A 15,733-nucleotide genomic window follows, 5' to 3' on the forward strand; every position below is an offset into this window, starting at 1 on the left:
CTTGTCCCACATGGTTACCAGCAAGGGGATCCCCTGTCCCAGCTGGTGCCAGCAAGGGGATCCCCTATTCCAGCTGGTACCAGCGAGGGGATCCCCTGTTCCAGCTGGAATCCAGTTTGGGTTCCCGGTCCTGACTGGGAGCAAGTGAGTGACTTTAATTGGACAAGGTTAGAAATCACACGACACCAGGTTATAGTCCAACAGGTTTATGTAAAATTACAAGCTTTCAAAGGCTCCTTCACCAAGGACATTGCAGCAGGTAAGGGGCCGCATAACATTCAGAGAAAAAATTTATAAAAACATAAAGAATGGCATGGATCCTACAGAATGGGACAAATACAAAGACCAACAAAGGGGCAATCAGCAGCTTATAACAGGAGCTACAAAGGATTCTGAAAGGAAACTTGCAAGGGACAGAAAAGATAAAAGAGTAGATTTTATAGTTATATAAAAGGAAAGCAGCAAGTCCAACTGAAGCCTGTGAGTGGGAATATTGTCCCTGACCATGAGAAAATGGCAGACATACCAAATGATTACCTTGCTTCATTATTGGATCAGTACTTAGAGCTACGAAGTTGCGGCCATTTCGGAGACTTGGATAACATTGGGGCAGGAATGGTTGCTGGATGTTCTGGGGTATAGATGTTTCAAAAGAAATAGGGAGTGATATAAAAGAGGTCGGGGAGTGGCATTGCTAATCAGGGACGGTATCACAGCTGCAGAAAGGGAGGTCGTGGAGGAGGGTTTCTCCACTGAGTCAGTATGGGTGGGAGTCAGAAACAGGAAAGGAGCAGTCACTTTACTGGGAGTTATCTATAGACCCCCCAGTAGCAAAACAGACACTGAGGATCAGATTGGGAGAAAGATTGTGGAAAGGTGCAGAAGTAATAGGGTTGATGTCATGGATGACTTCAACTTCCCTAATATCGACTGGAACCTCCCAAGTGCAAATAGTTTGGATGGAGCAGATTTTGTCAGGTATGTCCAGGAAGGATTTCTGACTCAATATGTAGATAGGCTGACTAGAGGGGAAGCCATATTGGATTTGGTGCTTGGCAACGAACCAGGTCAGGTGTCAGAGCTCTTGGGTGGGAGAGCATTTCGGCGATAGTGATCACAACTCCCTGACCTTTGAGGAACAAGAGGATGGCCAGAGTGAGAGTCGGGCCAATCAAGGATAGTGGAGGGAACTTGTGTGCGGAGTGAGAGGAGGTAGGGGAGGTCCTTAATGAATACTTTGCTTCAGTATTCACCAGTGAGAGGGACCTTGACATTTGTGAGGACAGCGTGAAACAGGCAGATAGGCTCGAACAGGTTGATGTTAGGAAGAAGGATGTGCTTGAAATCTTAAAAAACATGAGGATAGATAAGTCCTCTGGGCCAGATGGGATATACCCAAGGTTATTTACAGGAAGCAAGGGAAGAGATTGCTGCCCCTTTGGCAATGATCTTTGCGTCCTCACTGTCCACTGGAGTAGTGCCAGAAGACTGGAGGGTGGCAAATGTCATTCCCTTGTTCAAGAAAGGGAATAGGGATAATCCTGGAAATTACAGACCAGTCAGTCTCACTTCTGTGGTGGGCAAATTATTGGAGAGGATTCTGAGAGATAGTATTTATGATTATTTGGAAAAGCACAGTTTGATTAGAGATAGTCAGCATGGCTTTGTGAGGGACAGGTCATGCCTCACAAGCCTTATTGCATTCTTTGAGGATGTGATAAAACACATAGATGAAGGTAGAGCAGTGGACGTGCTGTATATGGATGTTAGCAAGGCATTTGATAAGGTTCCACATAGTAGGCTCATTCAGAAAGTAAGGAGGCATGGGATCCAGGGAAATTTGTCTGTCTGGATACAAAACTGGCTGTCCAATAGAAGACAGAGGGTGGTGATAGACGGAAAGTATTCAGCCTGGAGCTCAGTGACCAGTGGTGTTCTGCAGGGATCTGTTCTGGGATCTCTGCTCTTTGTGATCTTTATAAATGACTTGGATGAGGAAGTGGAAGGGTGGGTTAGTAAGTTTGCCGATGTTACGAAGGTTGGTGAAGTTGTGGACAGCGTGGAGGGCTGTTGTAGGTTGCAACGGGACATTGACAGGATGCAGAGCTGGGCAAAGAAGTGGCAGATGGAATTCAACCTGGAAAAGTGTGAAGTGATTCATTTTGGAAGGTCGAATTTGAATGCAGAATACAGGGTTAATGGCAGGATTCTCAGCAGTGTGGAGGAACAGAGGGATCTTGGTGTCCACGTCCACAGATCCCTCAAAGTTGCTACACAAGTTGATAGGGTTGTGAAGAAGGCATATGGTGTGTTGGCTTTCATTGGCAGGGGAATTGAGTTTAAGAGCCGTGAGGTTATGCTGCAGCTCTATAAAACTCTGGTTAGACCACACCTGGAATATTGTGTTCAGTTCTGGTCACCTCATTATAGGAAAGATGTGGAAGCTTTAGAAAGGGTGCAGAGGAGATTTACCAGGATGGTGCCTGGACTGGAGGGCAGGTCTTATGAGGAAAGGTTGAGGGAGCTAGGGCTTTTTTCATTGGAACGAAGAAGGATGAGAGGTGACTTGATAGAGGTGTACAAGATGACGAGAGGCATAGATAGAGTGGATAGTCAGAGACTTTTTCCCAGGGTGGAAATGACTATTACAAGGGGGCATAATCTTAAGGTGATTGGAGGAAGGTATAGGGGAGATGTCAGAGGTAGGTTCTTCACACAGAGAGTGGTGGGCATGTGGAGTCAGATACTTTAGAGACTTTTAAGTGACTCTTGGATAGACACATGGAGGATAGTAAAATGCGGGGTAGTTTGGTCTTCGTAGGATAATAGGTCGGCACAATATCGTGGGCCGAAGGGCCTGTACTGTGCTGTACTGTTCTATGTTCTATGTTTTATGTTATTCACAGCAGAAAAGAAGGAGAGCTTACGGAAGTCCCAAAGAAATTAACACGGGCAGGGTTAAAATAAAATTAAACTCAATCACATGGTAGGCTGCTCTGGAAGGTTAGATTGCATGGAATCCACGAAGAGCTGGCAAATTGGATACACAATTGGCTTGATGGTAGGAAGCAGACAGTAATAGTGGAAGGATGCTTGTCTGACTGGCAGCCTGTGACTAGTTGGGTGTCTCAGGGATCGGTGCTGGGCCCATTGCTGTTTGTTATCTATACCAATGATTTGGATGAGAATGCACAAGGCATGATTAGTAAGTTTGCGGATGACACTAAAATAGGCGGCATCGTGGACAGTGAGGAAGGTTATTAGAAATTGCAGCAGGATCTTGACCAGCTGGGGAAGTGGGCTGAGAAATGGCAAATGGAGTTTAATATGGAGTAAATGTGAGGTGTTGCATTTTGGAAAGTCAAATCAAGGTAGGAGTTTCATGGTGAATAGTAGGGCCTTAGGGAGTGTAGTGGAACAGAGGGACCTTGGAGTTCAGGTGCACGGTTCTCTGAAAGTGGAGTCACAGGTAGACAGGGCAGTGAAGGCTTTTGGCACACTGGCCTTCATCAGTCAGGGCATTGAGGATAGAAGTTGGGAAGATATGTTGCAGTTGTACAGGATGTTGATGAGGCCGCACTTGGAGTATTGTGTGCAGCTTTGGTTACCTTGCTATAGGAAGGATGTTATTAAACTGGAAAGATTGCAGAAGAAATTTACAAGGATGTTGCCAGGACTCAAAGGACTGAGTTATAGGGAGACGTTGGACAAGATAGGACATTTTTCTTTGGAACATAGGAGACTGAGGGGGGATCTTATAGAAGTATATAAGATTATGAGAAGCATGGATAGGGTCAATGCACTCAGTCTTTTTCCCAGGGTTGAGGAATTGAGGACTAAAGGGCATCAGTCTAAGGTAAGAGGGGAAAGAAAACATGGGAACCTGACAGACAACTTTTTTACACAGAGGGTGGGACACATTTGGAATGAGCTGCCAGTGGAAGTGGTTGAGGTGGGTACATTAACAACATTTAAAAGTCATTTGGACAAATACATGGATAGGAAAGGTTTAGAAGGATACGGGCCAAGTGCAGGGAAATGGGGTTAACATGGATGGACATTTTGGTCAGCATGGATCAGTTTGGGCAGAAGGGCCTGTCTCCATGCTGTAGGAATTTATGACTCTATGACATTAATAATGCCAAAAGACATGGAACTGAAGAGTAACAAATCTCTAGGACATGATAGTTTTGAGCCATGGATGTTAACAAGAGGGTAGGACAGCAAGTTGCTGAATCCCAAACCACAAACTTTCAGAGTTCCCTGGATTCAGGAGCTGTACCTCTGGATTGGAAATTTGTTCATGTCACTCCACTCTTTAAAAAGGATGACAGAGGGGGACCAGGGAATTACAGAGTAGTTAGCCTGATGTTTGGAAAGATGTAAAAACAGCAGGATTGTTGTGGTGGATCATTTTAACCTTCCCTGTATTGACTGGGACTCACTACATGCTGGGGGCTTGGGTGGAGCAGAATTTGTAAGGACCATATGGCTGGGGGTGGGGGGGGGGGGGCGGGGGGGGGGGGGGGGATTTCTAGAGACAATATATAAACATTCCAGCCAGGGAAGGGTTATACTGGACCTGGTTTTGTGAAATGAGCCCGGCCAGGGGAGTGAAGTTTCAGTGGAGGAGTATTTCGGGAGTAGTGACCATAATACCGTGAGTTTTAAGATAATCTTGGATAGGGATAACAGCAGTCCCTGGGTGAAGGTGTTAAACTGGGGGAAGGCAAACTATAACAATATTAGGCAGGAACTGGAGAATGTCGATTGGAGGCGGCTGTTCAAAGGTAAATCCAATCAAACGTGTGGGAGTATTTCAAACAGCAGTTGATAAGAGTTCAGGAGTGGCACGTTCCTACAAGAATGAAGGATACGTATGGCAAGTTACATGAACATTGGGTGACCAGGGATGTTATGTCCTTGGTCAGAAAGAAAAAGGAAGCATACATACGGTCTGGGAGGATGGGAACTAACAAAGCCCTTGAAGTATATAAGGAAAGTAGGAAAGAATTTAAGCAAGGAATTAGAAAAGCTAAAAGGAATCATGAAAAATCGTTAGCAAATAGGATTAAGGAGAATCCCATGGCTTTTTATACATATATTAAAAGCAGAAGAGTAGCCAGGGAAAGGGTTGGTCCTCTCAAGGACAAAGGAGGGAATCTATGTTTGGAGCCAGAAGAGGCTGGCGATGTCCTAAACGAGGACTCTGTGTAGGTTTTCACCAAAGAGAAGAAACTGTTGGAAGATGATCTCAGGGAAGGGGGGTGACAAATTTCTAAGCTGAGTTGCTATTGAAAAGGAAGAGGTGTTGTGTTTCTTAAATCATATCAGGTAAATAAATCCCCAGGTCCTGATGGGATCTATCCCAGAATATTGAGAGAGGCAAGAGAACAAATTGCTAGAGCATTGACAGGTATCTTTGTATCCTCTTTGGCTACAGATGAGATCCCAGAGGACTGGAGAATAGCCAATGTTATCCCATTGTTTAAGAAAGGTAAAGGGGATGATCAAGGAAATTACAGTCTCACGTCAGTGATAGAGAAATTATTGGAAAGGATTCTCAGGGACCAGATCTATCAGGATTTAGAAGCAAATGGAATGATTAGTGACAAACAGTGGCAGAGGTCTTGCCTCACTAACTTGATTGAGTTTTTTGAGGAGGTGACGAAGATGATTCATGAGGGAAAGCAGTTGATAGTGTCTACATGGACTTTAGTAAAGCCTTTGACAAGGTCCCTCATTGGAACACTGGTAGTCACACAACACCAGGTTATAGTCCAACAGGTTTATTTGAAATCACAAGCTTTCGGAGTGTAGTTCCTTCATCAGGTGAAAATAGTTAAGAAGGCTCATGGAATGCTGATCTTCATATCCAAAGGGCTGGAGTATAGGAATGCAAACATTATACTGCAGCTATACAAAACCCTAGTTACCCCAGCACCGTGGGTAGATCTGGGCACCACATCTTAGGAAGGATAGATTGGCCCTGGAGGGAGTTCAATGCAGATTTACAAGGACGATACCTGGAGAGATGAGGAGAAATTAGACAAAATAAGCCTTTATTCTCCCGAATTGAGAAGGTTAAAGGGTGACCTAATCAATGTCTTCAGGAAATTAACAGGAATAGACCCAGTAGATAAAGATAAAATATTTCCACTAGGTGTTGGAGATTTTAGAACCGGGGGCACAGTTTAAGAATTAGGCCCGGCCATCCAGGAGTGATTTTAGAAAGCATTTCTACACACAAGGAGTGATGGAGGTTTGGAACTCTCTTCCTCAAATAGCGGTCAATGCTAAATTTAAATGAGATCGACAACTTTAAATTAAGCAAGCATATGAAGGGATATGGGCCCAAGGCATGGGTATGGAGTTAGGCCACAGAGCCATGATCCTGTTGAAAAGGTGGAGCAGGTCCGTGGGGCTGAATGGCCTACTCTTGTTCCTATGATGCTATGTCACAGTGAGGGGGTTCCTGTTGAGTCACTCCCTGGCTTTCCAGTTATGTGCAGGTCAATGGGATGAGGGTAGTTTGGTTTTTGTTTGTCAGTATGGACATGGTAGGCCAAAGGGGCCTGTTTCTATGCTGTATAATTCCAGGACTCACTGTGAGGGTGAAATCAATGTTGATTACTCTCCCAGCAGCTGCTCCCTCAGGAGTGGCCCAGCCAGTGAGGGAGGAAATGATTTGAAGTTGTATAATGTCGTGGTGTTAACCTGTCTGAATCCATTGCTGTGTCTGTTCTTCAGGGAAAGGAAGGTGCTGTCCTCACCTGTCTGGCCTACATGTGACTCCAGTCACATGGCAATGCGGTAATCTCTGAAATGGCCAAGCAAATCACTCAGTTAGGGCAGAAATGCAATGTATCTTCTGTAGTTCGCAATGCTGGCGTCCACGAACAAATAAATCAGCTTCATGGAAACTGAAAGAGCTACAGATGCTGTAGGTCTGGCAGCACCTGTGAAGAGAAATCAGAGTTAATGTTTCGGATCCATTCTGAGGAAGGGTCACCGGATCTGAAACATTAACTCTGATTTCTCTTCACAGACGCTGCCAGACCTGCTGAGCTTTTCCAGCAACTTCTGTTTTTGTTTCATAGAACATGGAACATAGATCAGGACAGCACAGTACAGGCCCTTCGGCCCACGATGTTGTGCCAAACTTTTACCTGAAACCTAATGTCTATCTTATACTATCACCCCTACCTTATACTATCATCCATATGCTTATCTAATAGCTGCTTAAATGCCCCTAATGAGGCCGACTCCACTACCCTCTCCGGCAATGCATTCCACACCCCGACCACTCTCTGAGTAAAGAACCTACCTCTGACATCTCCCGATATCTATCTCCTTTCACTTTAAAACTATGTCCCCTTGTAATAGCTACCTCCACCCTGGGAAAAAGTCTCTCAGAGCCCTTTCCAATAATTTGCCCACCACTGACGTAAGACTAACTGGCCTGTAATTTCCGGGGTTATCCCCGTTCACTTTTTTGAACAAGGGAATGATGTTTGCCTCTTTCCAATCTTCAGGCACTGTACCCGTGGACAGTGAGGACGAAAAGATCATCGCCAAAGGCCCTGCGATCTCGTCCCTCGCTTCCCATAGAATCCTTGGATAAATCCCATCAGGCCCGGGGGCTTATCTATCTTCAACTTCCTCAAAATTCCTAGCACACCTTCCTTACTAACATCGACCTCCTCTAGCCTACCTGCCTGTTTGACACTGTCCTCCTCTACAACTAGGTCCCTCTCAGTTGTGAATACCGAAGAAAAGTATTCATTAAGGACCTCTCCTATCTCTTTAGGCTCCGTGCACAAATTCCCTTTACAATCCTTGATCGGCCCTATCCTTTCTCCGGTCATTTCAGCTTCAGGGAAAGCCTGGCCAGTTTTGGTAAGCTCAGCGAAGTTAGTCGCCCAGTTTTACATTTTCCTAACGTGGAATCTGTGAATAACTCGAAGCTCAAAGCCCTTTCTCCCATCTCACTCACTCCAAGGATCAATATGTCTAAACTTCTATCTCTCCGTGATTCCTACAGGATGATGTCTCACTACCTACTTGCCTTGGCCTCTCTCTGTGTGCTCTTTTCCATTGGATATTCCCAGGGTAAGTTTGCCATGAGGATCCGGAAAATCCTCATTCCAAGCTGTGAAAGTTCTGCCTCAGGTTCTGATTGTGTTTGATTCCTAGTTAAATTACATAATCAGAATTGATACAGTGCAGGAGGAGACTATCTGGCCCATCATACCTGCACTGATTCTATCACCCAGTGATAACCTCCTGCCTTTTCCCCATTTCCCTGCACACCATTCCCATCTAAATAACCATCCAATGTCCCTTTTGAATGCCTCAAAGAAACTACTTCTACCACATTCCCAGGCAGTGCATCCCATCCCCTAACTACTCACTGTGTGAAAATGTTTTTTCTCACATCATCCTTTGCTTTGTTTGCCCTTCGCTTTAAATCTGTGTCCCCCTCGTTCTTCTTCCTTGTACAAGCAGGAGCAGTTTCTCCATGTCTGCTCTGTCCAGCCCCGCTCCTGATTTTGAAAACCTCTATCTGATCTCCCTCTCAGCCACTTTCTCTCCAGGGAAAACAGTCCCAGCTTCTTCGATCGATCCTCCTGACTGACGTTTCTCACTCCTGGAACCATTCCTGCTTTCTGCCCTCTCTCCAACACATTCACATCTTTCCTATAATGTGACACCCACAACTGTGCACTATACTCCAGCTGAGGGTCTAACAAGTATCTTGTACAAGTTTAACATCACCTCCTGGCTCTTGTACTCTATGCCTCTATTAATAAAGCCGAGGGCACTGTCTGTTTATTAACTGCTCTGTCCCCCTGTCCCGCCACCTTCAGTGATCTGTGACATATACCCCCAGCTCCCCATGCCCCTGCGCCCCCTTTAGAATTATACCCCCTATTTTACATTGTCTCTCAATGTTCTTCCAGCCATGTGGGTGGCACAGTGGCTCAGTGGTTAGCGCTGCTGTCTCACAGCACCAGGGACCTGGGTTCAATTCCAGCCTCAGGTGACTGTCTGTGTGGAGTTTGCACGTTCTCCCCGTGTCTGCGTGGGTTTCCTCTGGGTGCTCCAGTTTCCTCCCACAGTCCAAAGATGTTCAGGCTAGGTGCATTAGCCATGTGAAATGCAGGGTTACAGGGACTAGGACTGGGTCTGGGTGGGATACCCTTTAGAGGGTTGGTGTGGACTCAATAGGCCAAATGGCCTGCTTCCACACTGTAGGGATTTGATGATTCAAAGTGCATCACCTCACACTTCTCTACATTGAACTTCACCTGTCACCTATTCCCCCACTCCACCAATAACCTTTTGGGTTCCACATGGTCCCTCTCATTGCCTACAATTCTTCCAAGTTTCATGTCATCCTTGTCATTGAGAATGGTTGAGTGCAGGCGAGTGCGGAACAGATTGTGTTCATAACACCATAAGAAACAGGAGCAGAATTACGCCATTCGGCCCATCGCGTCTGCTCTGCCATTTGATCATGGCTGATATGTTTCTTAACCCCATTTTCCTGCCTTCTCCCCGTAACCCTTAATTCCATGACTAATCAAGAACCTATCAATCTCTAGCTTAAATACACTCAATAACTTGCCTCCACATCACTCTGCAGTAATGAGTTCCACAGAATCACCACCCTCAAGCTGAAGAAACTCGTCCTCATCTCAGTTCTAAAGGGTGCTCCCTTCACTCTGAGGCTGTGCCCATGGGTCCTAATCTCTTCTACTGGAAACATCTTCTCCACATCCACTCTATTCAGGCCTCTCAGTATTCTGTAAACTTCAATCAGATCAACAACCACCCCCCCCCACCATCCTTATAAACTCCATCGAGTTCAAACCCAGAGTCCTCAACCACTCCTCATATGACAAGCTCTTCATCCCCTGGATCATTCTTGTAAACCTTTCTCTGGACCCCCTCCATTGCCAGCACATCCTTCTTTAGAAACCCCAAAACTGCTCTCAGTATTCCAAATATGGTCTGACCAGAGCCTTATACAGCCTCAGCTCTTGTTTCATAGAACAGAATCCCTACAGTGTGGGAGCAGGCCATTCAACTCATCAAGGGGTGGCATGGTGGCTCAGTGGTTGGCACTGCTGCCTCACAGTGCCAAGGACCCGGGTTCAATTCCACCTTCAGGTGACTGTCTGTGTGGAGATTGCACATTCTCCCCGTGTCTGTGTGGGTTTCCTCCGACAGTCCAAAGATGTGCAGATTAGGGTGGATTGGCCATGCTCAATTGCCCCATAGTGCCTGGGGATGTTTGGGTAATGCGTCTCTCCAGAGGGGCAGTGTGGACTTGTTCGGCCAAATGGCCTGTTTCTACACGGGAGGGATTCTATGATGGCCACACCAACTCTCCAAAGAGCATCCCACCCATACCCAAAGCCAAAGCCTACTTTAGATACAATGGGCCATTTAGCATGGCCAATCCACCTAACTTGCACACCTTTGGACTGTGGGAGGAAGCTGGAGCACCCAGAGGAAACCCACGCAGACACGGGGAGAATGTGCAAACACCACACAGACAGTCACCTGAGGGTGGGATCGAACTTGGGTCCCTGGTGCTGTGAGGCAGCAGTGCTAACCACTGAACCACCATGCCGCCTGCTATTCTAGCCCTCTTGAAATGAATTCCAATATTACACTTATGTTCCTTACTGCCAACTGAACCTGCATGTTAACCTTAAGAGAATTCTGAACTAGGACTCTTGACATTCCAGATTTCCAAAGCATTTCCCAATTTAGAAAATAGTCTCTGCCTCTACTCTTCGTACCTCACACTCTCCTATTGTACTCAACCAGCCACTTCTTTACCCATTCTCCCAGCCTGTCCAAGTCCTTCTGCAGCCTCCCTGCTTCCTCAATGCTACCTGTCACTCCAATGTTTTGTAACTGACCTGAAGAACAAGAATGCAAGATAGTGAGGCACAGAGGCTGAGGGAACAGAGGCTGAGGGAACGGAGGCTGAGGGGTTGGAGGGTGAGGGGTCGGAGGCTGAGGGAGCTGAGGGTGAGGGAGCTGACAGTGAGGGAGGGGAGGGGAGGGGAGGGTGTGGGAGGGGAGGCTGAGGGTGTGGGAGGGGAGGCTGAGGGAGCGGAGGGTGAGGGGTCGGAGGTTGAGGGTGGGGAGGTTGAGGGTGGGAAGGCTGAGGGGTCAGAGGGTGAGGGAGCTGAGGGTGAGGGTGAGGGAGCGGAGGGGAGGGGAGGGGAGGGTGAGGGTGATTGAGGGGAGGCTGAGGGAGGGGAGGGTGAGGGACCAGAGGCTGAAGGAGCAGAAGCAAAGGGAGGGTGAGTGTGAGGGAGGGTGAGTGTGAGGTTGAGGGAGGGGAGGGTGAGGGAGGGGGAGGGGAGAGTGAGGGGTGGTGAGTGAGGGGAGGGTGGGGGAGTGTGAGGGAGGGTGCGGTGTGCATTGTGCTGGCGAGGGTGTTGATAGGAATATGATGTCCCTGGTTTTAGAGAATGTTGCTGCTGGGGTCCGTGCGACACAGTCCACCACCTTCATACATTTTGCTGATGCGAACAACGCCATCGATGGGAATAACGACAGTGAATTCCGACACTCGTCCTGCAGTAGCACCATGAAGCAGAGGAACCCCTGGTGGAGAGTGGATTTAAAGGAACATTATCGGGTCTTAGTTGTGAGAATCACAAACAGAAACCGCAAGGCAAAGAGGCTGGATGGAGCAGAGATCCGAGTCGGTGATTCCCTGGAAAATGACGGAAACCGTAACGCCCTGTAAATATAGCCTGGCATCATCGACCCTCTGAAACCCATACCCCAGCACTGAGCCTGCCCAGTGTAGTCTATGCCCAACCTGAGTCAAGTTCATCAGTTAATAAGGGAAGCCAGCAAATGGGATTTATTTTGTCTTTGAGAAAGCTTTAGCGTGTACAACTGAAGCACATGGAATTGGATGTTGTATATGCTGAGGTGGAAAGGAAAAACCAGCAACAAAGAGCAAAAATAAATGGGTCTTTTTCGGAGCGACAGGCACCACAGTTACTTCAGGGATCAGTGCTGGGATGGTAGCTATTCACAGTACACATTAATGGTTTAGATGAGAGAACTAAACATCATATCTCCAAGTTTACAGGTGGGGTGGGGTAGGGTGCCGGGGTTGGGGGGGGTGTGGGGAGCTGTGAGGAAGAGGTAGAGATGTTGCAGTGTGATTTGGAAAGCTGAGTGAATGGGTAAATTCCAGGCAGATGCAGTATAATTTGAACATAGAACATAGAACAGTACAGCACAGTACAGGCCCTTCGGCCCACAATGTTGTGCTGACCCATAATCCTACTAAGATCAATCTACCCTAAATACCCTACATTTTACTATCCTACTATTTGGGTAAATGTGAGGTTATTCACTTTGGAAGCATAAACAAGAAGGCAGATTACTACCTGAATGGCTGTAAATTGGGAGAGGGGAGTGTGCAGTGGGACCTGGGTGTCCTTGTGCACCAGTTGCTGAAGGTAAGCATGCAGGTGCAGCAGGTGGTAAAGAAGGTAAATGGTATGTTGGCCTTCATTGTGAGAGGTTTCGAGTACAGGAGCAGGGATATGTTGTTGCAGCTTTACAGGGCCTTAGTGAGAACACACCTAGAATATTGTTGAATCATAGAATCCCCACTGTGTGGAAAGAGGCCATTCAGTCCATCAAGTCTGCACCAAACCTCCAAAGAGCATCCACCCAGACCCAGGCCCCATCCTATCCCCATAACCCTGCATTTCCCATGGCTAACCCACCCAGCCTGCACATCCCTGGACTCTATGAGCTGTTTAGCATGGCCAGTTCACTCTCATCTTCACATCTTTGGAGCGTGGGAGGAAACTAAAGCACCCAGATGAAACGACACAGACACAGGGAGTATGTGCAATCTCCACACAGACTGTCATCCAAGTTAGGATTGAACCTGGGTCCCTGGCACTGTGAGGCGGAAACGCTAACCACTGAGCCACCATGCTGCCTGCTGTCTGCAGGTTTGATCTCATTTACTGAGGAAGGATATTCTGGTGATGGAGGGAGTGTAGTGAAGGGTTTACCAGACTGATTCCTGGGATGGCACGACTGATGTATGAAGAGAGGGTGGATCAGTTAGGACTTAATTCACTGGAGTTTAGAAGAATGAGGAGATCTCACAGAAATTGATAAATTTTCAACAGGATTAGACAGGTTAGATGTCAAAAGTGAACAGGATGTTTCCTCATGTGGGGCAATCTAGAATGAGAAGTCACAGTTTTAGGAGAAGAGCTGGCAGATTTAAAATAGAGATGAGGAGAAATTCCTTCTCCAGAGGATTGTGAATCTGTGGAATTCACTGCCCCAGAGTGCAGTGGATCATGGGACATTGCGTAAATTTAAGGAGGAGTAAGATTTTTATTTAGTAATGCGTTGAAGGGTTGTGGGGAGTGGGCAGCTAAGTGAGGTTGAGGCTGAGATGAGAACAGCCATGATCGTACTAAATGGTGGAGCAGGCTTGAGGGGCTGAATGGCCTCTTCCTGCTTCTAGTTCTCATGGTTTTATACAGTAACCATCATTCTCACTTCTCTCGCTTTCAGCTGTGCAAGGATTGATTCCATTCCCAGAGGTGGGACTAAATCGTTCTTTTGTGAAACCCAGAATGGAGTCCATGGCAGATTTGTGAATATCTTCCTGAGATCAAGGAGAGGTATTCTGACCTTGTGTGAGGTGGAAGTGTTTGGTATCCATGACCCTCACTAAATGGCAGGAGCTGCTGTGAGTATGTACTTCTGCTCCTGCTCGCACCATTACAACACTCACAGGCCAGCACACTCCCTCCCTCCCTCTTCCTTCCAAGACTGTCAGTGCAAGGGGCTGAGGAGGGAATTGACTCCTTCATGGCCGGGGGATGCTGGGTTTGTTGGAAATTCAAACTGTATGTTTGGAGGCGCCCATTCACAGCTGCTGTGTTATAGACATGCACAGGCTGCACATCAGTGTTTGTCATGAGAAATGCCATGAACAACATCTCCCTGAAACCCTCCATTTAATGGCTCACATTAAGTATTTACTTTCATTAAATGACGTCTAATTAGCTTCATTCACAATTTTGGATTTAAAACTTCTGAGGGACTTCTGGGGACCTGCTGGATGGGACGATCCTGATCAATAACAGAAAAAAACCCTCCAGTAGATTACCGTCAGTATTTTAACAAAGTAAAATCTCACCCTCACACCCCACTCCCCTTTACTGATTAGTTGTGGACAATTAAACAACTCACTGAAGGAGGAGGTTCCACAAATATCCCCATCCTCAATGATGGAAGAGCCCAGCACATCAGGGCAAAAGATAAGGCTGAAGCATTCGCAGCAATCTTCAACCAGAAGTGCCAAGTGGATGATTCATCTCGGCCTCCTCCAGTAGTCCCCAGCATTACAGATACCAGTCTTCAGCCAATTCGATTCACTCCATGTGATATCAAGAAACAGTTGCAGACACTGGATACTGCAAAGGCTACAGGCCCTGACAACATTCCGGCAATAGTACTGAAGACACATGCTCCAGAACTTGCCGCTCCCCGAGCCAAGCTGTTCCAGTACAGTTACAACACTGGTACCTACCCGACAATGTGGAAAATTGCCCAGGTATGTCCTGTATGGGTTGCACTGTGTCTGAACTCAGTGAAATTCCAGGCAACATTCAGCTTCCAAAGATCGTCATGAATTGATTTTGATTTCCATTTGGACACTAACTGAGCATTTTTGTGTGATTTTATCTTCCAGCCATGAACATTAATCCAAAATGCTGCTCATTTGGAGACAGCCATGTTGTGCTTTGAGCTTCTGCAATCAATCTGTTCCTAATCCCGGGCCACACCCTCTGCTTTCAAGCTGTTGTACACAAGGATTTCAGATGGGAACCTGCCTTTCCCAGTTTCTGTCACACATCCACAAACAAACAGTCACTGATCTCGCTGTCAAACAGTCTCCCTGGAGGAATGCCAGGCAATCAGGCTGTGCTCAGTGACAGTGGGGAGCATCATCAGAGAAAGTCTGTGAGAGACTATCCAGGACATGGGGCGACTGAGAGAAATCTCAGTCCATCCGGACTCTCACATTGAACAGCAGCTTTATCAGAACACCCAGAGCTCGGAATCAAACTGGGATTAATCCCCATGGTCTCTGGGTGTTAGGAAGCCAGGACTAATTGACCATTGATCTGTATTGTTTGATTACTCTGTTCGGTGAGGATGTGTGTGGGATCTGTAACCTTTCTGCTTTTTCTGATTTAAAAACCTCAATAAAATTGCTGCTTGCACAGGGTTGAGGCTGTGTCTGTTCAGTTCACGGAGTCTGTTACCCATTGGACACTCAGAAACTCATTCCACACAATCACACCGTCCCCTCCTTACGCATCATCATCTTGGAGGGCTCCCTCCACCACAGTCCCCCCCACACCCCATCCCCACCCCACATCCCCATCCCCTCTCAGTCCCGGGGAGCTCCCTCCATCATCTCCACATTTCATCCCATCCTGTAGAGTCCTATCTTGTTTAGCCTTTGCTCAAAAGACACTCTCTCCATTCCAGAGATCATCATTGTGAACCGTCTCTGAACTGGCTCCAATGAAACAATATTTTTCCTTAAGTAAGGGACCAAACCTATTCACAATATTCCAGATGTGGTTTCACTAACACCTTGTACAATTGCAGTTAGATTTCCCTACTCTCATTC

The 15,733-nt window shown here is 46.8% G+C and overlaps 1 protein-coding gene across 1 annotated transcript in view; it reads left to right on the top strand.

The window, feature by feature from the left end:
- LOC109923102 (fucolectin-like) overlaps nucleotides 1-15,322 on the top strand; it is an 18,101-nt gene extending 2,779 nt beyond the window's left edge. Inside the window, exons 2-5 of the mRNA XM_020523150.2 lie at nucleotides 8,045-8,112; nucleotides 11,496-11,775; nucleotides 13,597-13,774; nucleotides 14,783-15,322. Coding sequence (XP_020378739.2) covers nucleotides 8,046-8,112; nucleotides 11,496-11,775; nucleotides 13,597-13,759 — 510 coding nt within the window. The 5' untranslated portion in view covers nucleotide 8,045 and the 3' untranslated portion in view covers nucleotides 13,760-13,774; nucleotides 14,783-15,322. The remainder of the gene's footprint in view (nucleotides 1-8,044; nucleotides 8,113-11,495; nucleotides 11,776-13,596; nucleotides 13,775-14,782) is intronic.
- The last annotated feature ends 411 nt before the right edge of the window (nucleotides 15,323-15,733 follow it).

The sequence above is a fragment of the Rhincodon typus genome, chromosome 2, assembly GCF_021869965.1.
Source record: "Rhincodon typus isolate 14 chromosome 2, sRhiTyp1.1, whole genome shotgun sequence".
NCBI classification, from domain to species: Eukaryota; Metazoa; Chordata; class Chondrichthyes; order Orectolobiformes; family Rhincodontidae; genus Rhincodon; species Rhincodon typus.